Here is a 23,518-nt window from a genome sequence, read left to right as displayed (position 1 = left end):
CAGACAGCTTTTTTGCTGAACATAGCTTTCTAGAATTGAACTAGCAATCTGCAATGAATTTTGCATTTGCTAAGGAAAAATCCACAAGAAGATAGTGATTTTCTTGGAATTTACGTTTTTCAAGGGTTCTCTAAATCTGTGGATTGATTGCAGAGTTTGCTGTAAATATTCAGTAATTGGTTAGTTTAAATACAAGATGCTTTGGTCTGTGATTGCCTCCTGATTCTCAATGGGTGGTTCCTACTGTCTTATTCTTTTGGAATGGCCTCTGACTAGTAGGTGTCTGGCAGTTTAAAAAAAACAAAAAAACAAAAAAACACCCCTGCATAGCTGGCCTCAGCATTTTTGAAAGTCAGATGAGCATACTTTATCCAACATGCTTTCATCACACATTGAAATACACATGGAAGAGTATTTATTTTAATGCACAAGTGTCACTTGAATTTGTGATGGAACACTGTTCATTTGAATAATTTAGTTGTATGAACTCCATATTTGCATATGAAAGTGCAATCAATCATGTTTTTTTAATTTTTAAAATGAACATGTGGAAGTATCGTTTAACATATTCACGTATATACTTACTAGCAAAACCATTCATATTTACGTGCAAGAAGACAGAGAGCTGGTTTAAATTTCTTGACTTATGAAAATTTTTCCTAGTGGCAAATGTGGTTTTGACAAAATCAGAATTTTCTGCAGGAAAAGGCTAATTTCAATAAAGTTTTTTGTTTTGTTCAAAAGGAAGTTTTGAAATTAAACATAATGCTTCAAAGTGGCATTTCTTAAAAAATTGGTTCCAGTTTTTGGAAACTATGATGTTTTGTCTCCATTTTTTGGTTTTTGAACGTTTGGGGGTTCCCCCATTCTCCACCTCTTACCACTCCCACCCCCTTTTTGTTTCCACTGAAAAAATTTGGAAAATGGTAAACAAGTGTGAAAGTGCTTTCTACATTTGCTTACTGTTTTCCAACATTTTCCAGTGTAATAGAAACGAAAAAAAAAATTGTTTTGAAATGAAAATTCTTGTGGAAAACCTGAACATTTTCAATTAAAAAAATTAGGTATTTTCCCATGTAATTTTTCATTAGGGGAAAAATCAGGTTTTTATATCCGCTCTAGCTGAGATGCAATTACTTTGGGCTTTCTAATTTTGAATACTTTGGCTTGTTTAGATTATGAACCCTAACATCGCAGTAATACTACGTAAGTTATTTTTGCATTGAATATATTTTTGTTCTAACAAAAAAATTTGTAACACTTAAAATGGAATCTTTTTTTCTTGTGTAGGTCCTTATCACCTGCATTTAGGAGCCCAGAACACCATAGACAAAGGCATGCTCATATTAATTATGACTGTGAATATAAGGGATTTAGGAAGGACCTAAAGAAACCTATGTCTTGGAGAGTGGAAGATGGGAAATACGGACAAAGCAATGCGAGATTTGCACCACATGGGAATATCCACCACAGAATTTACGAACATAGATCATCTTCGCCAAACTTAAAAAGAATTTCTTTAGAGGATATGTATAGTCATAAACCCTATAGAACACATTCATCAGAAAGGGTTGAAGGCAACAGGAGATATCCGTTTCCACCCAAATACTCAGAAATATCCTACAAAGAACATGATCGACCTTTTTACCCACACAAAATGCAAGAAAAATATATGCCTGAGGACTTCAGAGACACTGCAGATGAGAAAGGAATGAAACCTTTTCATAGACCATTAGGGGCTTCATGTAAATTTGAAAGAAAATGGCATGAAGATGAAATGAGGCACCAGAGGTTACAAGGAGACAAATATGGTCAGTCACTCCGAAGAGCTTCTGAAGAATTTACGACAAGGAGCTCTTTGCAGAAGAGGTATAGGAATAAAATAATTAAACCTGGGTAATGTGGTGTAAAGCCTCAAGTGAAAGTCTGTTTTCATTATAGTTGAAGATTTCCACCTTGAAAGGCATTTATCAATTTGTAGTTTAATTGTGGGCAACTGGTGGTAGAGAAGTATTTATCTTTTTAAGTAAATCCATGTACATGGCTAGAGTATAAAAGGATAATATTTTCCTTTTAAGTGCCCCTGCACTTCTGTACTCTGGCTTGAGGGATTTTGGGTTAACTTGCCACGCATTCTGCATATAAGGCCGTGCTATCCAACATTCTGCACATAAATTCTCACTTTCTTCTCTAGTGCAAGTGTAAATTGCTTTATGTCAACACAGGTATCCTGAAGATCGTGATTACAGAGAACATGGGCACACATCTAAAAGGGCTAAAGAAATTGAGAGAGATGACGGTGGAGAAATAGCAAGAAATCACAAATGGAAGCAAGATCGTTCTTTTCCACCCTACCAAAAAAAGGAGCAAAGAAACCTTGGTCCCCAAGCTCATCGGTCTGCTGAAAGGGAGTACACAAAGAGTTCTGTTGCGAAGATAGCATATGACTATAGTTACAAACATCATAGATACCCAGATGGGACAAAATCTTTTTCTGATGATAGAGCTCAGAAGTATGTAAAGCAGGAAGACCAAAAATATAATTCTCCTAAGGGTGCTCTGAATAGCAAAGAGTTAGATTACTGTAGTGGTGGAAGAGTGAGACAGACTGAAGAAGGGCATAATGAAGTACCCATTAAATATAGTTCAGAGAAGGGCTGCAATGCATGTGCCAACTCTTACAAAAATGATGTTGATCTGAGACCCTTTAATAACACAAAGAAGGAAAGAGTAAGAAATGAAGGTGATTTCAGAAAAAAAATAGATTCTTCTAATAGCCATCATGATACAAGTCATACAGTTTCAGATGTGAAAATGTCAGATGTCACTCCTAGGAAGGAGCTGCTCACAATCAAAGTGGATATGAAGAAAATGATAAACAAGTACAGGTATTTTTTTTCTTACCTGTTCATGCTTTCCTGTTTAGTTGTGTATATTAGAGAAACCAAAGATTCTTAAGGTGGTAAGTAGGGCAAAATAAGGTGGTTGTTCCTTAGTACAAAAATGCTAATTTGCTAACTGCGGTGTAAGTTACTGTTTGTTTCTATGAAAAGAAAATGGTACCTGATTATAAGGATGTGGCAGGGGGCAAAAAAGGTGTGTGGTTTTTTTTTCTCTCACTGAGATGCATATAGCTACCTGGGTGTGTTTTGTTTTGTTTTTTTTTAACCAGGTAAAAATCTGGTTTTGTCCTTTCTTCTGGAATGACCATTTAGGACGGGATTTTCATTGACTTCCACTGGGACTTGGTACCTAACTCCATTAGGCTCCTTTGAAAATTACAGCCTTAAAATGTATATAATCTCAAACACCTGAGATCTCAAATCCAATAAAACTATAGAACAAAATGGTACATTCATGGGCTGTATAATCCAAATGTGTTGAAAGCGGTGTTGCTGGAACAAACTAAATTAAATAGCAGCATGTTACCTGGGCCTGATGGTATTTCTGCAACGGTTCTTCATGAGCTTGAAAGTGAAGTCACTAGCAGCTAACAAAAATATGGCATTATTGTAATCAACCACTATGCCAGAGGACTGGAAATGGCAAATATTGTACCTATGTTAAATAGGTGTGTGTTTTGTAATTTCTGTGATCATCTCTATCAGACCTACTTAAGTACCAGTAAATTAGTAGAAATTGCAATATAAATACCTAGATGAAAATTATAAGGACAGACAGGACAGTATGACTTCTTGAGAAGAAATCATGCTTTAGTATACTAGAATTATTCTAACCTATTAACATGATGGTGAGTAAAGGAGAGATGGTTTATATAATTTGGGCTGGAAAACCTTGACGGAGTCCTTCACGAGAAGCTATTTTGAGGGGGTAGGGTAGGGAAACTAGGTAGTTATGGTCTGAGAGGTAAAGTACTGTGATGAATTATAACTTGCCTGAAAGACAGAAAACTATCCATTTGCAGCATGGCAAAAGATTAACAATTGGGTGTCATAAGATTCTCTACTAGGACTAGTGTTTATTATTATATTAATGAACTGTAGAAGAGGGTGAACAGTTAAGTGGCAAAATCTTGAGGATGACCAGATTTAATCAAGAAGGAGTTAATAGGATTAAAAAAAGAATTGGATAACTACATAAGGTGGGAGAAAGATTTTTATAAGGGAGGCAAACAGTCATACCTCATGGCAGAAGCCAACTTCTGACAAATGTTAGGAAGAAACTTCCCTTGCGGAGACTGCACGGGTTTTATCTGGTATAGCAATTCTTACGTTCATGATGGATTTTCTGAAAGGTGAACAATAAACCGATGCTCTAGATGTCTGAGTGGTATTTCATTACATTGATAAACTGTATCGGTCTAAGAAATACCAAAATAATATAGTCAATTAGAAACTCCTTATATATTAAGGGAACTACTCCCACAGTATTTTTTCCCCTCCCCATCAAGGTTTCTTTTGTATATTTTTCTGCCTGAAATCAGTAATAAAATATGGAGTTATGGAGACTAAAAAGAACATTGTACTAACTGAAGAGAGGCCAATATGAAAGACTATAGAGGGCTGTACCACTAGGGAGCTTGAGAGACAGTGGCACCTGTGCTTGGGCTGCTGTTCCTGCTTTCTTGAGTGGCAATATACATGACATGATCCTGCTCCGTTTCACTGCTTCCCACAAGGCTCTGAAAAACAGTAGTGAAGAACCTGGCCATGTCTTGCTAATTTCACTCTGCTTCTGTTTGGGAAAGCCACCCACAGTAGAGATGGAAATTTATTTGCAGACTGAGCAAGACAACATTGTATGGATTGTCATTCATTTCACATTTGGAAGACTATTTTTGCATCCATTTTTTTAACTGAAAACTTAAATTCTGCAGAAGTTGGTTGCTTAGGCCTGTTAATTTTCATTGGAAAGCTTCCTATTCTTCAGTGGCAAATAGGCAAACAGAGTTTTGAAGACCTTCCAGGAACAGCTATGTCTGACGTAGCTCATCATTATTTATATGTTGCTTCTTGATGGAAGAAAATAGAGAGGTGCCTTCCAAAAGCACAATAAAAAAAATTCCGAAACATTTTTGTATTTTATAAAAAAGATGATAATGTGGAACACTTAAACATGTTCTGCATTTTGTGTTTTCCTAAATAATGACTAAAGTGTTCATTGTAAGGAGGGTAACAGAATAAGATTGTTAAAAGTATTGCTGTCTTCAAAATAGTTTGAGAGACTGCAGCAATTTTGGAGACCAGCTTAATTTAGAAATTTTAAAATGTACTGATAAAAACACCAGATGCTTCTCCTTTGATATATTAACCAATCAAGCTGGTTACTTGCAATAGTCAGCCACAAGGCTTTTTGAAAATTGAGTCATTGTTTGACGGGGTGGTAGTGGGAGGGAATAGCCTAGACTACTGTTGGAAACCAATATAGTCCCTCTTTTTGAATATGGAGATATATCCTGCTGAGTTCCAAAATCACTCCATACCTTCTGCTGGAACATATGTCTATAGTAATGGCTGTTTCTGAATACATGTTTTTCCTTTATTTTTATTTGATAATCTAGGTGCATTAAATAATTTTAAATCTACAAATATATATATACACTCATTAAAAATCCAGTCTTAGCTCACGCATAGTCTCTGAGCTGTCCTCTCCTTCATCCATCATTCAGTCTTCTCCTTCATGATCTGTGTTCCTTGCGTAGTGTTTGATTTAAAATGTGAAAAGGGCTTTAATTTTTTTCCATCTTTCCCTAAGATGAAGTTGTCTCTTGATCTAGCCTTTATTTTAATATTTTGTTAATATTTCAGTATCTCTGAAAGTTACTAAATAAATTTATACAAATTTATTCTAGGACTGCTTCTAGCCATACTATGGAGCGGCAGATGTCTCATGATCTGGTTGCTGTTGGCAGGAAAAATGAACATTTTCATCCAGTGTTTGAACACATGGAGTCTGTAACACAAAATGTCGAGAACAACCCATCAAAAGAATTTACTCAGGAAATCATAACAATTATCCATCAAGTTAAAGGTGATTATAATATTTTAGGCTTGAACATATAAACTAGGGATGTGGTTAATTAAAATGTTTTGGTATTTACCATAATTCTCTCTATTTGAATACAAATAGAACAAGACAAGTAAAGCCTCATGCAGATTTCTGAGCAGTCTGTGGGGTGGCTGTGGCCTTGGGCATGTTTGACAAGGAATGCTGATGTGAAGGTTTTGGTAGTCTAGTCTCTAGAGTAGAGGAAATCTGGTGTCCGCTAAGTGTTCAGGAAGGGTTTTTCTAGAGGAGCGATCGAATTAAGCTGTTTCTCAAGGAAGAGATGGGGTTCTGTCCTTAGTGAATGTGGGTAAAGGGATATGCAGGGGGCTTGGCAGCATGGAGAAGGTGGTAGGATATCGGGGCTCTTGATTGTTAAAAGTGGGGTTAGAAATTGACTTCTGGGACAAAAGTAGTCTCTTAACCGGTGGCCTCACTTGATTACATAGTTTTTATATTAAGTAAAAACGGACTCAATTTGCATTTCATTTACAGCCAAAACAAATACAAAGCTAGGGCCTCAATTCTATGCGGTAATCCATATGTACAAACTATTGCACCAGTGTAGAGTTCTGTTGACCTCAGTGGGACACCCATATGCATCCCATCTTGCAGTACCAGGGCTTGTGTTGCCATGGAGAGATACTGGTGCCTCTCATATAGCTTTTCTTGGGAGGAAAGGAATGAGATAAGATATACTTTATTTTATTCAACATTACCTATAAGCAATTTACATTTGCTTCTTCTTTCATTTTTCAGTTTAACCTTACTAATTTTGTTGTAGTGCTACTTCTATGCCATGCTGATTGTGACAACCCATAGGTACCAGTATTTAAAATATTATATTAACAGAGATAGTAAACTCTTACTTCTTTTTATGTTGAGATTAATTTCATTGAAAAATGAAATGATTAATTTCATTGTTGCTAATATGCTAAATATTAAAGTACTAGGATGGCTGCTATAATATGTGTGCAGTTTGTTAAAGTACTAATCTTTCAGCAGTGAGAGTTAGGGTTGGATTTCAAGTGGAATTTATTTTGATGTCAGCGTTCAGTGTTTTGTACAGTTAATATTTTAATAGTATGGTTCTGCAATTGCAATACAAATGATAAAGTAATATTTTTGCATTTAATATATCTTCACAGCAAATTATTTTACATCTTCTGACCTAACTTTAAATGAACGCTTCTCAAAAATTCAAGATAAACCAGTTGTAAATTTAAATGAAGTTAAAATATATTCAGATCCAGAAATTCACAGGTAAAGCATAAACTTTGTGCTATTACTTATATTGATTAATCTATTTAATTGTTTCCAGTATATTATACATGCAGCTTAATGTGAAATATGAAATAAATGGAATATTTCTTTCAACATCTTTTAGTGGACTGTAAATTGCATAGCATGCAACTGTGTAGTATAATTGTCTTAAGAATGGCCATAATAACAATGGCTTTTAGTTTAAAGTGATCATTCTCTTCCATGTTTAAATGTCGCATACTCATTCTTGTATCATTTTGGCTTATTACTTCAGGAGAATTGATATATCTTTGGCAGAACTTCAGAATAAACTAGCTATGCCATGTGAATCTGGACAGGTATGTTAACTTTTTGTTTTTTATGAGGGGAGAATAAGTTACAGTGACAATCTGTCAGCACTTCTGTTATCCTTTTTTCATACTCTTGTAACTCGTCCATAACATTCCCATTAGTATACAAATACTGAACCACCAAAAATTTTAAGCTAATATTATGGTTTTTTTACCTTTTTTTGCACATAAATTTAGAAACTGAATCTTGACGGTCCAGGTGTTGTGTATTTCCCTGCCCACTCAATAAGCAGGCAAATGTGTTCTCTGCCAACTGAAGTTTTTGAGTACTCATGCTATGCTTTGTGAACTCAAAACCATTTGAAAGCAGTTTAAATAATATTGAGTTGATGTCATTTAATCCATGGATCCAGTGTTCCCGCTGGGGTTATAAAAGGCTCTAACCTTCTTCCCCTCTCACTAAACTAAATAGTTGTCCTGAGTACTTCTCTTTTTGTAGGCGCAAGCAGCCTCAGCACTATTTACCCCAAACCAACTGTATTGTCAATGTACTTTAATGATTATAGTTGTATTTACATATTGTTTAAAAACGTTAGATCTAGTTAATGTGGATCCAGAAAAGCACGCAGGCTTCAATCACTGCACTGTATTTCACACTAGGTACTTAAAGTGTTTGGGAAAAGGGCACCTACTTGAGGATACTTGGCTGGTGTTCTCTGATATGAGAACAAGATGCAAATAAGAAAAATGGGAATAGACCTTTCCATCTGAGGCTTTGGATCATCCGATCAGAAGTACTTATAGACAAATAATTGGTTATAGCAGCCTGTTCAGAGTCCCATTGTCCTCTGTTCTCTCTTAAGAAACAACATGCTGAGAGATCAGTTTTGATGTAGCTGTTTCAAAGAAACATTCAAGAGGTAAGCCCTTGTTGCCAAGCTCAGTGTTGTATGGAGAAGCATTCCCTCAAAGGTCTAATTCCCCCAGTTCACCAGCCTGTTAACTTCTGTACGTTGAGCTAGATTCTTAGTCGGCTTATGGCTACTCTTTTTGAATGCTGGGGAACTGTTCTCTGCTTTTTCTTTCCAGAAAAGTTCTCTTCCTGGCGGCTGAGTAAAATCCAGACTTTAATGATGGACCCCTCTTGTTTAGTATTTTCCAAAGAGAAAGCAGAACATATATCTATATCTTCCACTCAAAGCTTCAAACCATGCTGAGGAAGGCTAGCTGAATAAATTAGATGTGAAAACAGACCTTTGAAAACTAAGCCAATTTGGAAGTAGTCTTATTTTAGGACTTTGGTAACAAGACCAAAGGAGAAGAGATCTCTATCTAGAGATTATCCAGATGGTTAAAGTAATGTATCTGGGTGTCACAGTTACCGGGGGAACTTTGAGCCCCTTTAGTCCTTCTCAAGTACCCCCTAGGTGGCAGACCTGGCTTCTTGCACCTTAGTCTGTGTGGAACCATGTACTTCAACTACTCTGGAACTGGGTCTATGGCTGTCAGCTCACCTGTTTCCTAGCTGTGTTAATGTGGCAGGACCAACTTGGTTTGGCACCTGTCACCACTTTCACTCGGGTCCTGTGACCACTGAGGTAGTTAATGTGACTCCAAAACAGCTTTTTTCAAAACACAGCCCCCCCGTTTTTTATTCATTCACTAATGGTACAGAGCATACAGAGCAAAGGATAAACATAATAAAAATCTACATGCATATTTCTCTTTAACCCCTGATTGTAGTCTTTCACATGTTTCAGCCAGCCCATTTATCTCCATCTCTGGGTTATGAGAAGCCGACTGCCACTACTTCAGTTTCTTCTTTTCTCACTCTTTGTGTCTCCTTGCTAGCCTGTCAGCTCTCACTGATTCCGGGGGCAGATCCTCTTAGCTCATCTGTACCCCCTTCCTTTTCTAGGCCCCGGGGTCTTGTAATGGTTGAGTGTTCCCTTTGATATCTCTCTTCTCAGCCTTGATAAATCATATCACCAGAGTTGGGGCTGAGGAGCCTTGGAGTGCTTTCTAACAGAGGAGCCACCTTCCCAATTTATCTCACGAATGTACCTTTCTTTGTAAGGATCCCACTTGGAATTCCACTCATAGCTTAAAGAAAAGGAGTACTTGTGGCACCTTAGAGACTAACAAATTTATTTGAGCATAAGCTTTCGTGAGCTACAGCTCACCGAATGCATCCGATGAAGTGAGCTGTAGCTCACGAAAGCTTATGCTCAAATAAATTGGTTAGTTTCTAAGGTGCCACAAGTACTCCTTTTCTTTTTGCGAATACAGACTAACATGGCTGCTACTCTGAAACCACTCATAGCTTAGTTTATTCAGCACTTTTTTTTCTCAACTCCATAGCTAAATAGGATGCTCATTTCAGGAGGGAAGGCTTGAGGTCTTTTAATTAAGTATTCTGCCCTCTTGCCGCTTGCTAATCTACTACAGTGCAAATTTAGCGGTAACTACATGAAGGAGAATGGCAGCCTAAGTACCAGTAACAGAGTTCTGTGAATATTTTGCCTCTTCAGCTGTACACTGACCCTTCTTCCTTGTTACTTTGAGATATTGTAATTAGTAAAACAAAGCAGAGAGGATCAGCAGATAGTTGCAGAGCTGAGTTCTTTCTAACCAAAGTCTGAACTTTGTATCCATGGGTCAATGTGCATGCCTGGCTCCTACCTGCCCTCAGATGGTTACACTTCTTTTAAATGGTTTTGCAAGCACAAGACAAGCCACAGCACCTACTGTGTGGATCAAGTAACCTGCCTTTAAATTAATTTTATATATCCAATATAATTTCAATAAAATTTCCCTTCCTATTACTTAGACTGTTGTGAGAGTTCTAGAAGATCCAAATGATCTACGTCATGATATAGAGAGGAGGAGAAAAGAGAGGCTGCAGAATGAAGATGAGAGATTGTTTCACATAGACAGTGTAATTCAAAGGTAATCTACCTTTAGCAAATACATCTGTATGCCTGAGTCTGTAGGGTCATCAGAAATTTTTGCATCTGTTTTTAAGGTTGGTCCTTGAATTTTGAGTCTCAAAATCAAATTCAATTGAAATCCACTATAAACACACCTAGACTTATTCTGAAGTACAAAGAACAGCCTTGAAAGAGAGAACAGTTAACTTTTAATAAAGATGAACTGCAATGTGAAAATAAAAATTAAGTTTTAAGTGTCTAATGTTCCCACTGGCCAGGCTGTGGAAAGGAGGAAGGAATTCAGTTCAAATAGATTTTTTTTAACCATTTAAAAATTCCTCTTTGTTGTAAAATTCTCTTGGAATTCTCTGGTTCACTGACAGTATTCTGGAATTAATTGTTCTGTGCGACCACTGCTATTTGTGATGTCCCCATCTGGAATACCTTCAGTGAAGCTGGAAGTTCCAAGAATATTTTAGAGAGATCTTTTTCAAAAGATTTTAGTTAATTACTGCACTGAGTGCCTCCCACTGCTTTATTAGTGGGGACATTCAGCACAGAAATGTCTGCTTAACTCAATTTTACTACTTCACTTGTTAACCTTAAAAGATTAATCTGAATATATAGAGATTACTTCTTTGTACAGAAAAGAATAATTGTGGAGGAAACTGCCAAATTGTAATAAAAAAGTCTTGATTTGATGATACCTCATAACATGCAAGTGCATATTTATTTTAAATACAAAGTTTGTTACATAGTAAGTTGCAATACCTGCTGATTAGAAAATTAATTTGTGGCTTGGACTGGGTGCAGACTTCAGAAGGGGAGAAGAAACTAATTTCCTTTCTTTTGTCAGTTTGTAACATCCTCATCATGTTTCTCTTTTTTTTTTTTTTTTTAATTGAGGAGAACTTTCATGGAAGATCATACAGAATATATTATGTAACTGACTAGCTTGACTCACTGCTATTCAAGTCTCATCCAGTATATCTCAATGGGTGTGCTTAGAATTCATTTTATAACTATATATTTTCAAACAATAGAGATTTACCTTTAAATGCTTTTAGGCCATACTATAAATTCTTATTTAAAAGTAGGTGCTAAGCAACTTGAATAGCCAAATGGAAATGGTCGGTTGTATAGCCCCAAAGCTAAATCTTGACTTGTAGTGGCTGCTTCTTTTTATGGTAAATCTTTTCTTAGGTAGATGTTGACACTACTGTATTTGTGGTATACTAAATGAGAGAGGGAGGGGGGAAGGGAGAGGTATGGCCTGTTCAAGGAGGAGACCGAAGGGTATAATATCAGTAAGCATTCTTTTGGGTACTGCATAATGTCTGTTTTAATTTAGAACTTTAAAAATTACAAATTTTGTATGGTTTTATTTAGAGGACTTTTTAGTGGTGCTTACACTAATGAGCTATTTTCTTTCTATCAGGAGAGAATATAAAAGGCATTTTTAAAGCAGCATTCCAGGCTTTATGCGTTTGAAACTGCTAACCATAAACCCCAGTCTTATGTTTCAGGCAGTTATTTTTCAGCTTTATATTTAAACTGTATATAAGACACCAATGTACAATTGTGAAATCTGCAAAAGTTGTAGGAAAAAAATATAATTTTGTGCAGAATGTGGAGAAGAAATGTTGTTTTTCTTCTTGCGCTTTGCACCTTTGCTGCTTTTGGTGGCATATAGCGTCAAGGATTCTTCATCATTCATGCAGTGTTTCTTCATATCCTGCACTTTCATAGGTAAATAGTTTTTTAGCCTAGAAGGGATAATTTGATTGTCTAATCTGACATGCATAACTTTGGTTACAACCAGATTTTTAAAATTCCACCTTCAAAATTTGTTGTTGTCCCCTCTTAATCCAGGGTGCTAAGAGTATGTTGTATTCAGCAGTGGTTCTCAACCAGGGCCACGGGACCCACTGGAGGGCCACAAGCAGGTTTCAGGGGGTCTGCCAAAATAAACCAGAGAGCAGGGCTGGTGTTAGACTCACTGTGGTCTGGGGCTGAAGCCCGAGCCCCACTGCCCGGGGCTGAAGCTGAAGCTCGAGCAACTTAGCTTTGCGGGCCCCCTGTGGCATGGGGCCCCAGGCACTTGCTCTGCTTGTTACCCCCTAATGTCAGCCATGGCTTTTAATCTACTGGCTATGCAGAAAATGAGTTGTTGTGGAACAGGTGGACCATGGAGTTTATATAGCTTGTTGGGGGTGGGGTAGGGGCTCAGAAAGAAAAATGTTGAGAAACCCTGGTATTCAGTATTTGAGTACATGACTTTCAATGGGACTTGCATTCCTAAATCACTTACCTACACTACAGCTTATGTCAGCAGAATTTATGTCACGCATGGGTGTGAATAAACCACCCCCGCGAGAGACATAAGTTACACCGACATAAGCGCTGGTGTGGACAGCACTGTGTTGGCGGAGAGTTTCTCCCACCGCCACAGCTTCTGCAGCTCATGAAGGTGGTTTTATTATGCCGATGGGAGAGCGCTCTCCTGTCGGCATAAAGCATCTTCAACAGATGTGCTGCAGCAGTGCAGCTGCATCAGTGCTGCTGCAGTGCTGTAGTGTGTGGACATGCCCTTATATGCTTTTGAAAATCCTGTTAGTACATAAATAGACGCTGGATGTCACACTGTACTGAATGTGGTATGAGGAATAGAGCTTGTGATCTTTAGCTCCAAAAGTGCAGTCTTCTTCCATTTGAACTAATAGAACTCTCCATTTTATAAGAACGCTAAGACATAGAGCTATGTTGGACAGCCACACTAGGCTGAGACAAGTTCAAGCTGTAAAATAATTAAAAGAAGATCTAACATATTCCAGCCAGCAGAGGGCAGGGATGGCCAAGCACATGCATCACTGAATCATTTGTACAAAGATTTTCAGTTGCAGAATGAGGATTTAAAGAAGGCACAGAGAATCACTAGCTTGTCTGTTTATTATCTGTGTACCAGTATGCAATGATGATTTCATTTAACTTTGGTTTCGACAGTGAAAATGGACCACTAGTAATTTGTCAATTAATGTGCCAGTTTAACATATTTTTGTAATACTTGTACGTAATTTAAACTTTTCAAATAGCTTAATTTTGAAATATTGCTGGCTTAGTTTTCATTCCTTTTTTTATTTTCTGTATCCAATCAGGAATGAGCACAACGGTAGCTTTTCAAAATTACAGATCTCTCAAATTGGTGGATTCCAAAAACCTATAAGATTCCTGAAACCACCTTTCAGGAAATTTATTAGGAAACCTCCCATGGTAAGTTGAAGTGAAATAGATTCCTTTTTTTGTCTTTCTTTTTTATTTCCTTTATATCTTCATATTTAAAATTTTGCTGTGTTGGCTGGGCTGACGTGACTTTTAAGTCTCTTGATCCCTTGTCACAAATCATCTTTTGAAACTTAACGTCAGAAGATTTATTTGTGTTAAATTACATCTAAATAGTACTAAAGTTTACTGGTCATGGGTAAACTCTGCTGCATCTGAACTTTTTCAAGTGTTACAACTGTTACATAGTATACAAAAAGGTATTGGCTTGCATGAATCATGACATTCTGATTTAAAATCTTGATTCTTTTGCTTCTTATGTGCCTATGTACCACTCCTAAACTTATACTGTTTTTTTTATTTCTCTGGCATGGACATGGTTATTGGGAATCAGAACTCTGTGTGATTTAGAGTTGGAACTATTTACAGTGGAGTCAGAACATTTTCAGGATAGTCAGGAAATGGGGAGATCAGTTTTTAACACAGGATAATCAGCGCAGGTCAGTGTAATTCTGGGTGCTGAATGACTTTGCAATTTCAATAGATCATGGGGAACTATTAAATTAAAACTTGGATTGATTGCAGCCTGTATTCAAGAAATTTGGTGATGCACTACATTTTCCCTTACTTCATAAAATACTCCCACCTAAAGCACAGATCAAAGGGTTTATTACTGAATGACTCATCTGAAGTACAATATAATAGTTTTGGATGAAGAACACAGGGACCGATCGCGAGCCCACACACCCCAGTGGCTGACCAAAGGACAAAGTGCACATCTTGCTTAAATTAAGTACTCTCCTCTGCAAAGAGATTATCTTTTAGTTACCAGAAAGATTTTAGGACATGCATAAGGAAAAAAAATTCCGGAAACAGAAATAATTGGAAATACTTAACATTCATGTAGTTAAAAAGCTCATGTTACTCTAGATTTTTAATTCACCAAATTTAGATGGGGCCTTTACTGACACCTCCATAATGAGTCTTTTTTAAATAAAATTTGTATATTAAACTGGGCAAATGATTACAGTGGGACCAATGCTGACCTGCAATAATTAGAAATAAATGCATGTTCCCTCTGGACAATTGCTCTACAAATAAATTTAGTCTGTTTTCAAGTGTTTACTAAGGACTGGTCTGCACTGGGAACTTACGTCAGTATAGCTATGTATGTCAGTCAGCATGGATTCACCAAGGGAAGGTCATGCCTGACTAATCTAATCACCTTCTATGATGAGATTACTGGTTCTGTGGATGAAGGGAAAGCAGTGGATGGATTGTTTCTTGACTTTAGCAAAGGTTTTGACACTGTCTCCCACAGTATTCTTGTCAGCAAGTTAAAGAAGTATGGGCTGGATGAATGCACTATAAGGTGGGTAGAAAGTTGGCTAGATTGTCGGGCTCAACGGGTAGTGATCAATGGCTCCATGTCTAGATGGCAGCCGGTATCAAGTGGAGTGCCCCAAGGGTCGGTCCTGAGGCCGGTTTTGTTCAATATCTTCATAAATGATCTGGAGGATGGTGTGGATTGCACTCTCAGCAAATTTGCGGATGATACTAAAGTAGGAGGAGTGGTAGATACGGTGGCAGGTAGGGATAGGATACAGAGGGACCTAGACAAATTGGAGGATTGGGCGAAAAGAAATCTGATGAGGTTCAACAAGGACAAGTGCAGAGTCCTGCACTTAGGACGGAAGAACCCAATGCACAGCTACAGACTAGGGACCGAATGGCTAGGCAGCAGTTCTGCGGAAAAGGACCTAGGGGTGACAGTGGACGAGAAGCTGGATATGAGTCAACAGTGTGCCCTTGTTGCTAAGAAGGCCAATGGCATTTTGGGATGTATAAGTAGGGGCATTGCCAGCAGATCGAGGGACGTGATCGTTCCCCTCTATTCGACATTGGTGAGGTCTCATCTGGAGTACTGTGTCTAGTTTTGGGCCCCACACTACAAGAAGGATGTGGAAAATTTGGAGAGTCCAGCGAAGGGCAACAAAAATGATTAGGGGTCTGGAACACGTGACTTATGAGGAGAGGCTGAGGGAACTGGGCTTGTTTAGTCTGCAGAAGAGAAGAATGAGGGGGGGATTTGATAGCTGCTTTCAACTACCTGAGAGGTGGTTCCAAAGAGGATGGTTCTAGACTGTTCTCAGTGGTAGAAGATGACAGGACAAGGAGTAATGGTCTCAAGTTGCAGTGGGGGAGGTTTAGGTTGGATATTAGGAAAAACTTTTTCACTAGGAGGGTGGTGAAACACTGCAATGCGTTACCTAGGGAGGTGGTGGAATCTCCTTCCTTAGAAGTTTTTAAGGTCAGGCTTGACAAAGCCCTGGCTGGCATGATTTAGTTGGGGATTGGTCCTGCTTTGAGCAGGGGTTGGATTAGATGAACCTCCTGAGGTCCCTTCCAACCCTGATATTCTATGATTCTATGTCTCTCAGAGGTGTGAAAAATCCACACCCCTGAGTTACCCCCTGGTGTAGATCGCATTAGGTATACGGAATTATTCTTCTGTCGACCTAGCTACCTCCTCTGAGGGAGGTGGATTAACTAAACCAGTGGGAGAACTTCTCCCGTCAGCGTTAGTAATGTCTACGTTGAAGCACCACAGTGATGCAGCTGTAGCTGTGCCACTATAACTATTTGGGTATTGAAATACCCTCAAGTGACTGTAAGTTAACAGAGTTGGATAAGCAAAGGCATGCTGTAAACTAGAACTAAAGCCTCAACTTCCTGAGTTTTCAAGGGACTGTTTTGGTGCATGCAGAATAAATAAAAGAAACTAGATAGGAGACATCAAATTTGTGGTCTTCCTTATTCAATGTCTTGACACATCTAGTTAATATTTTAATGTCAAACTTCCGTGGGTTCATCAAACTTTTCCTTAGTCTACCAGAAGTTTGTTTTTATTACCCACAATTAGTTTCACCAACCACTGAAATGCAGTTACTTTGGGGATGTAATATGGCAACTCGCTAACAGCTCTGACAATGCTACAGAACAGTTTAGGACAGGACATGAATAATACTTCATTCAGAACTAAAATTGAAATTATGCATTTGAAACCGTGAGAGCCTGGCTTAGCAGTTAACAGACTCAATGCAAATCAAAAGGGTGTTGGTTCAGAGTGGGAACTGAGTTAATGCATTGTGTCTACCGAGGGTGCAGTGAAAACTTTAGCCTGATATTTAACAGGAAACTGCAAACGAGAGTTCTTGGATAGCAGAAAAAGCCTTTGCCTTGACACTTACAAGTTCCGGCAATGATGAGTTGCTGAGTAAGAAGCAACGTCAGCTATGAAAGAACAATGCAGGGCATCCCGAAGAGGGGAGAGCCAACCATGTGCTAGCCAGTTTGAAGACAAGTGGCGGCCAGTATGTCCCTCAGCCTGCGCTGCTTCCAGCAGCTCCCATTGGCCTGGAGCAGCGAACCGCAGCTACTGGGAGCTGCGATTGGCCGAACCTGTGGACGCGGCAGGTAAACAAACCAGCCCGGCCCTCCAGGCGCTTTCCCTGCACAAACGGAACAAGTTTGGGAACCACTGATCTAGAAGATGTCAGCAAAAATTAGAATGAGTTAGTGCTAGCCAAATGTTTTAAGAGATTAAAAGGGCTTTTAGGGACAGCACTAGAACATTTTTTACCAGTCTTTATTAGTCAGAACTCCCAGTTGTGACAGATTGGCAGATGAGCATCCCTTTTTGCCCTTGTCTTGCCCTGGCACACTTGTGCTTCCTTTCCCATCCATCTTCTCTCTTCTGTATTGTTTTTTTTTGTCTTTTAAAAAATGTTTCTCTTCATTTTGCTCCCTCTTACTATTTCCCCACTCATTGTATGCTGCTAAGATAGCCATTCGTGGGGTGTATTGTAGTGGCTGGGTGGCAGATATTCTTGTAGCTGAGCTGAGTGCCATGGGAGAAGAACTTTGCCTGATAGGCTGTAGCTTAAGCCTGATCTCTGTACAAGTGAGCATCTATCACAGAATTATAGGCTGTTGCAGGAGCAGGGAGATAAGATTGTTTTCAAGGAGCCACCTGTAGCTTTAGCTTAAGAGTAATTTTGCAGGGTGCGTTAAGGTAGATCCAGAGCCACACAGCTTTCTCAACATCTATTGCTTTTGGCCTTGATCCCCCTAGAGTAGTCTGGCATCTCTTGGGTTGGAAAGTACTGCAGTAGAGAAGAGTGAAGGCAGCTATTTAAAGAACTGAATGAAAATAAAGATCCCAAAATGGCTCTAATATTAAACTCCTTTTCAAAAAGATCTGCCTTCAAGAAAACCTGAGAATTTTACACAAATAGAAAGTGAGACAATGTTATACAAGTTATTGACAAAAAGCAAGTAAGGAAATAAAGTACATTAAATATGAATACACAGATCATCCAGTCTGCATAATATACATTCTGTGCTCTTAAGGGAATTTGTAAAACTCATGAATGACACATATTTCTGAAATGTCATGAACACGGGGTATGTGCCAGATCATTAGAAAAAGCAGAGGTAGTATTGGTCTTCAAAATGAAGAGTGATCCTAGCAATTAATTTACTATCAATTCTATCTCTAATAAAATATAGAAGAAATGTTAAGAGAAATCACTAAGTATCAAGAGAAGAACAAAATCATGGGAAGTAAGCAGCGTAGAAATCTATCCACTAAAAATAATTTTTGACCGATATTCTTCATTGCTAATTTATCAAGTCACTCAAAAAGGGAAAGGGAATTTGGAAGATTAGTATTTGGATCTTAGTAAAGCATTAGTATCCCACAGAATCCTACTACCAAAACAAATTCATGTGGCCTTGGATATGAATATTGTCGCATGGATTCAAAACTGGAGGCAGGACCATTTAAAAAAAAAAAAAGACTTAAATAGCAGTGTGTCAGATTTGAAGAAGATAGTTTGTGGAATCCCACAGATGTTAATGTTGGGGCCACTCTAACCAAATATCTTCATAAATGATCTAGAACTGGGCGAATGTTAATGACACTCATAAAAAGTTGTGCTTGGTGGATGGGCAGTTGCAAATAGCCACAAGGGAAGAAGAGATAATAGGTAATAATTTGATAATGAAGTGACCTAGAGAGAGTAAAATGATTCAGCTTGGAAAAATGCATGTAGATACACAGACAGGAAATACAGATATGGGAGGGAGAAACCTGAAATGTTGAGAGTTAGGGGTTTGTGAAAAGTAAATTAAACATATTCTATTGCACTATGGGAGCAAAATAGGCCAGTATCTTTGAGCTATATAACTAGAGATCATGTTGTGGAATAATAAGTAATTAACAAAGGTCAGAGTGGAGGGGTATTTGTGCAGGGGGCAGTGACTGTATTTTACTCCAGCTCTTCCCACAGTAATAAAATGGTTTATAGCCTGAATTTAATCTAGAAATGTAAAAGGTGCTAAAATTTTTTTAAAACAAATTAATCCTAAAATTGTGTGAAGTGTCCCATGTAATAAGAAACTAAACCTTTTAAATAAATAAATCCCAAACTGCAACAGATAAATTACATCCACATTAATCTTTTTATTTGGCTCAATTTTGGTGTGGATTAAGGAATTCATCCTGGGTTCTGCGGAAGAACTGTAACAGTTTAGCGTAATATCAGCAAAATCATAAAATTTAGGGGAACAAGTGGAATGAATGTCTGGCTAGCCTTTCTGTTTGGGGTGTTCAGCATGCAATCATAAGATATATTCTTTTTAAATGACAAAACGCAACCTTAACCACTCCCCTTTTAAGTGTAATTGCTTTCGTTGACACATAACTATACAGCAAGAAGATTGTATTAGAGGGGCAGGTTTCCAAGGGCAAGCATGACTGTAGGCAAAGCTCTATAAATAACATTTTAAAAAGAATATTTAAATCAGGACAGAAATAAGTCCTTGAAGTTACTTAAAATGATATTTTAAATTAGATTGGACATCCAGTTTTTATGATGTAGTGTGGATATTTCTGCTTAACTTTTGTGTATTCAGTATTTAAAATACTTTATGGTTAAATCGTGCTTGTCTGGCTCTTAGATTAAATGGTTGGTTCAGGTGCATCGTATGCAGGCATTAAAGAAGCAACTGATATTTGAAAGATTTAAATCTGAGTGGCAGGTCATACCAGATATTCAGATCCTGCTTGACATGAAACCTGAGATTATGTTGTGCTTTATATATAAAAATAATAAAATGATTGTCCTTGATACAACTGAAATACTACTAGAAAGTTGATGTAAGCTCAATTTTGTTGTCATAGTTTAACTATTGCTGTTAAATGGAAAATGTCTGGTAGTTTGGGTCCAAAGTTTAACATAGTTGCCATACTAGATCAGATATGTGGACCATTTAGTCCGGTATCGTGTCTCCTGACAGTAGCCCCACACTGTAGTTTCAGAGGAAGGTGCAAGAAACCTTCAGATGCAAGGTAGCCTTTCCTCCGTGAAGGTTTCATGCTAATACCCAATAGTTACAGGTTGGTTTAAGCCATGAAACATAATGTTTTATCCCCCTACCAATAATATTTTTGTTAGCATTAACTGTTATAACTCTAGATATTCTAGGTTTCAGAGTAACAGCCGTGTTAGTCTGTATTCGCAAAAAGAAAAAGTCTTTTACGTAGAGACTGTCCAGTTTGACCAATGTACATGGCAGAGGGGCATTGCTGGCACATGATGGCATAAATCACATTGGTGGATGTGAATAAATGGACACAAATCAGATGTCAAGAATTATAACATTCATAAACCAGTCGGAGAACACTTCAATCTCTCTGGTCACGCAATCACAGACATGAAGGTCGCTATCTTAAAACAAAAAACTTCAAATCCAGACTCCAGCGAGAAACTGCTGAATTGGAATTCATTTGCAAATTGGATACTATTAATTTAGGCTTAAATAGAGACTGGGAGTGGCTAAGTCATTATGCAAGGTAGCCTATTTCCTCTTGTTTTTTCCTACACCCCCCCCCCCAGATGTTCTGGTTTAACTTGGATTTAAACTTGGAGAGTGGTCAGTTTGGATGAGCTATTACCAGCAGGAGAGTGAGTTTGTGTGTGTATGGGGGTGGGTTTTTGGAGGGGGGTGAGGGAGTGAGAGAACCTGGATTTGTGCAGGAAATGGCCTAACTTGATTATCATGCACATTATGTAAAGAGTTGTCACTTTGGATGGGCTATCACCAGCAGGAGAGTGAATTTGTGTGGGGGGGTGGAGGGTGAGAAAACCTGGATTTGTGCTGGAAATGGCCTAACCTGTTGCTCACTTTAGATAAGCTATTACCAGCAGGACAGTGGGGTGGGAGGAGGTATTGTTTCATATTCTCTGTGTATATATAAAGTCTGCTGCAGTTTCCACGGTATGCATCTGATGAAGTGAGCTGTAGCTCACGAAAGCTCATGCTCAAATAAATTGGTTAGTCTCTAAGGTGCCACAAGTCCTCCTTTTCTTCTTTCTAGATATTCTAGTTATCCATGTAAATACAAAGATTCAAAGAGAGCCTGGACAAGTCTTGGCTTCAATGAGTTCCGTGCTCTAATTACGTATTTTATTTAAATAAATAAATAAAAGCTGACACCTTTTGATTTCATTAAATGCCCCTGTATTCTTGTATTATGAGACAGGAAGAACAGAAACTCCTGATGTACCTTCTCTATGCCACTCATTATTTTATATATTATTATCATGTTGCCTTTTATTGATCTCCTTTCTATGTAAACAGTCCCATTCTCTTCAATCTCTCTTCAGAAGAGTTTTTTCCATGCCCTCAGTCATTTTTGTCCTTCTGAACCCCTTCTAATTCTGTAATAATATCCTTTGAGATGGGGTAACCTTTGAACACAAGATTGCAGATGCAAATATTATAATATTTTCCATAATATTCCCTATCCCATTCCTTATGCATCATTATTTGCTCAATATGCAGCTGCCAGAGGTCTTTACAGTGATGTCCAGGTCCCTTTCCTGAGTTAGCACTGTTAATTTAGAAACCTATCAGGTGTAGTAGTAGCTTAAATTTGCCCCTTCAGTGTGCATTTCTTCGAATTTATCATGACTGAACTTCATCTGCTCATTCACTTGTCTTGGGTTAACTCTCTGAATACTTGTCTAGAATTGATCAATATAAATAACTTTGCCACCTGCAAATTTTGTCACTTCACTGCTCACTTTTCTTTCTAGATTATAATAAATATATTAAACAACACCAGATTTAATAAGTACCTTCAGGCACTCCACTCTTTACCTTTTGCCATGATGTAAACTGACCACTTATTCTTACTGTGTTTCCTGCCTCTTAGCCAGTTTTTGTTCTTTGACAATACTTTGCCTTTCATTCCATAACTATCTAGTTTCTGTCGCCTCTTGTGAGAGATCTTGTAAAGGCCTTTTGAAAGACTTCATTTTCAACTGATTCTCTTAGTCACCTCTTTATTTCTGTTTAAAACAAACTAAATTAATAAAACACTTTCATGATTATCTTTAACTTCAAATAAACTTGTCACTGAATTTAAAACATTTTTCTGCAATATTTGCAACCTAAAAAGTAACTAGTGCATGAGACCCAGACATAGAAACTGTCAGTTTTTGTTTTTATTATTCAAGTTGAGTGAAGAGTAAAAATCTAGCCTAAATGAAGAGAATAAATTCAGATTTTTATTTTTTCTGTTCTTAATAATGTAAGATATCGCTGAACACAAGCAAGACTCTTTTAAATTATTAAATACTAATTCTTTAAAAATTATCTTCAGCTATTTTTTTCAACTAATTTTGTTCTATTTCCGTTCATTATAATTAAGCAGCAGTAAGAAACAACTGGTTGCATAATCTGTTGTTAATAATTTGACATCAGACACCTGGATGAAATCCCAGACACAGTGCTGTTAACTGCAAATGTATCATTATTGAACTGTAACACATTCTGGAATGTATAGATCAGTGGCTTTCAACCTTTCCAGACTACTGTACCCCTTTCAGGAGTCTGATTTGTCTTGGGTACCCCAAGTTTCACCCTCACTTAAAAACTACTTGCTTACAAAACCAGAAATAAACATACAAAAGTGTCAAGGTAATAGTTGGGGGATTCGATCATTAGAAACATAGATAGCTGGGTTTGCTATGACCGGGAGAACTGCATGGTGACTTGTCTCCCTGGTGCGAAGGTCGTGGATGTCTCTCGACATCTAGATTAGATTTGTGTATAGTGCTGGGGAGGAGCCGGTGGTTGTGGTACATGTATGTACCAATGACATAGGGAAGGATAGGAGAGAGGTCCTGGAGGCCACATTTAGGCTGCTAGGTAAGAGATTGAAGTCCAGGACCTCCATGGTGGCATTCTCTGAAATGCTTCCAGTTCCATGCACAGGGCCAGTTAGGCAGAACTGCAGGGTCTCAATGCATTCATGAGACAATGGTGTAGTGAGAAGGGGTTTAGATTTATTAGGAACAGGGGAAACTTTTGGGAAAGGGGGAGCCTATGCAGGAAGGATGAGCTCCACCTAAACCAAAATGGAGCCAGATTGCTTGCACTTTTTTTTTTTTTAAAACTGCTCTATGGCCTTTTTAATTTTAAGGGTTGGGGGAAAGCTAACAGGTGCGGAGGAGCACATGGTTCTGAAAGAGACATCCCTTAGGGGAGGATTTGTTAATGGAGATTCTCTGTCCTAGTAAGGAGGAGAGAATGGAAGATGATAAAATATGGGTAGGATCTGGTGAGAAACAGACAAATGAAAGAGTCTCATTCAATTACATCATGTAATGGGAGACA

At 38.0% G+C, this 23,518-nt stretch overlaps 1 protein-coding gene across 4 annotated transcripts in view; it reads left to right on the top strand.

The window, feature by feature from the left end:
- BCLAF3 (BCLAF1 and THRAP3 family member 3) overlaps nucleotides 1–23,518 on the top strand; it is a 63,031-nt gene that overhangs the window by 19,508 nt on the left and 20,005 nt on the right. For all 4 annotated transcript variants that reach the window (XM_077816620.1, XM_077816595.1, XM_077816603.1 and 1 more), the window contains exons 3-9: nucleotides 1,291–1,869; nucleotides 2,226–2,888; nucleotides 5,813–5,991; nucleotides 7,155–7,269; nucleotides 7,544–7,607; nucleotides 10,390–10,508; nucleotides 13,645–13,759. In XM_077816620.1, the coding sequence (XP_077672746.1) occupies nucleotides 1,291–1,869; nucleotides 2,226–2,888; nucleotides 5,813–5,991; nucleotides 7,155–7,269; nucleotides 7,544–7,607; nucleotides 10,390–10,508; nucleotides 13,645–13,759 (1,834 nt within the window). The remainder of the gene's footprint in view (nucleotides 1–1,290; nucleotides 1,870–2,225; nucleotides 2,889–5,812; nucleotides 5,992–7,154; nucleotides 7,270–7,543; nucleotides 7,608–10,389; nucleotides 10,509–13,644; nucleotides 13,760–23,518) is intronic.

Source organism: Eretmochelys imbricata, chromosome 1, assembly GCF_965152235.1.
Source record: "Eretmochelys imbricata isolate rEreImb1 chromosome 1, rEreImb1.hap1, whole genome shotgun sequence".
NCBI classification, from domain to species: domain Eukaryota; kingdom Metazoa; phylum Chordata; order Testudines; family Cheloniidae; genus Eretmochelys; species Eretmochelys imbricata.
The sequence above is the reverse complement of the archived record's forward strand: the minus strand, read 5'-3'. Positions and strand labels throughout refer to the sequence as shown.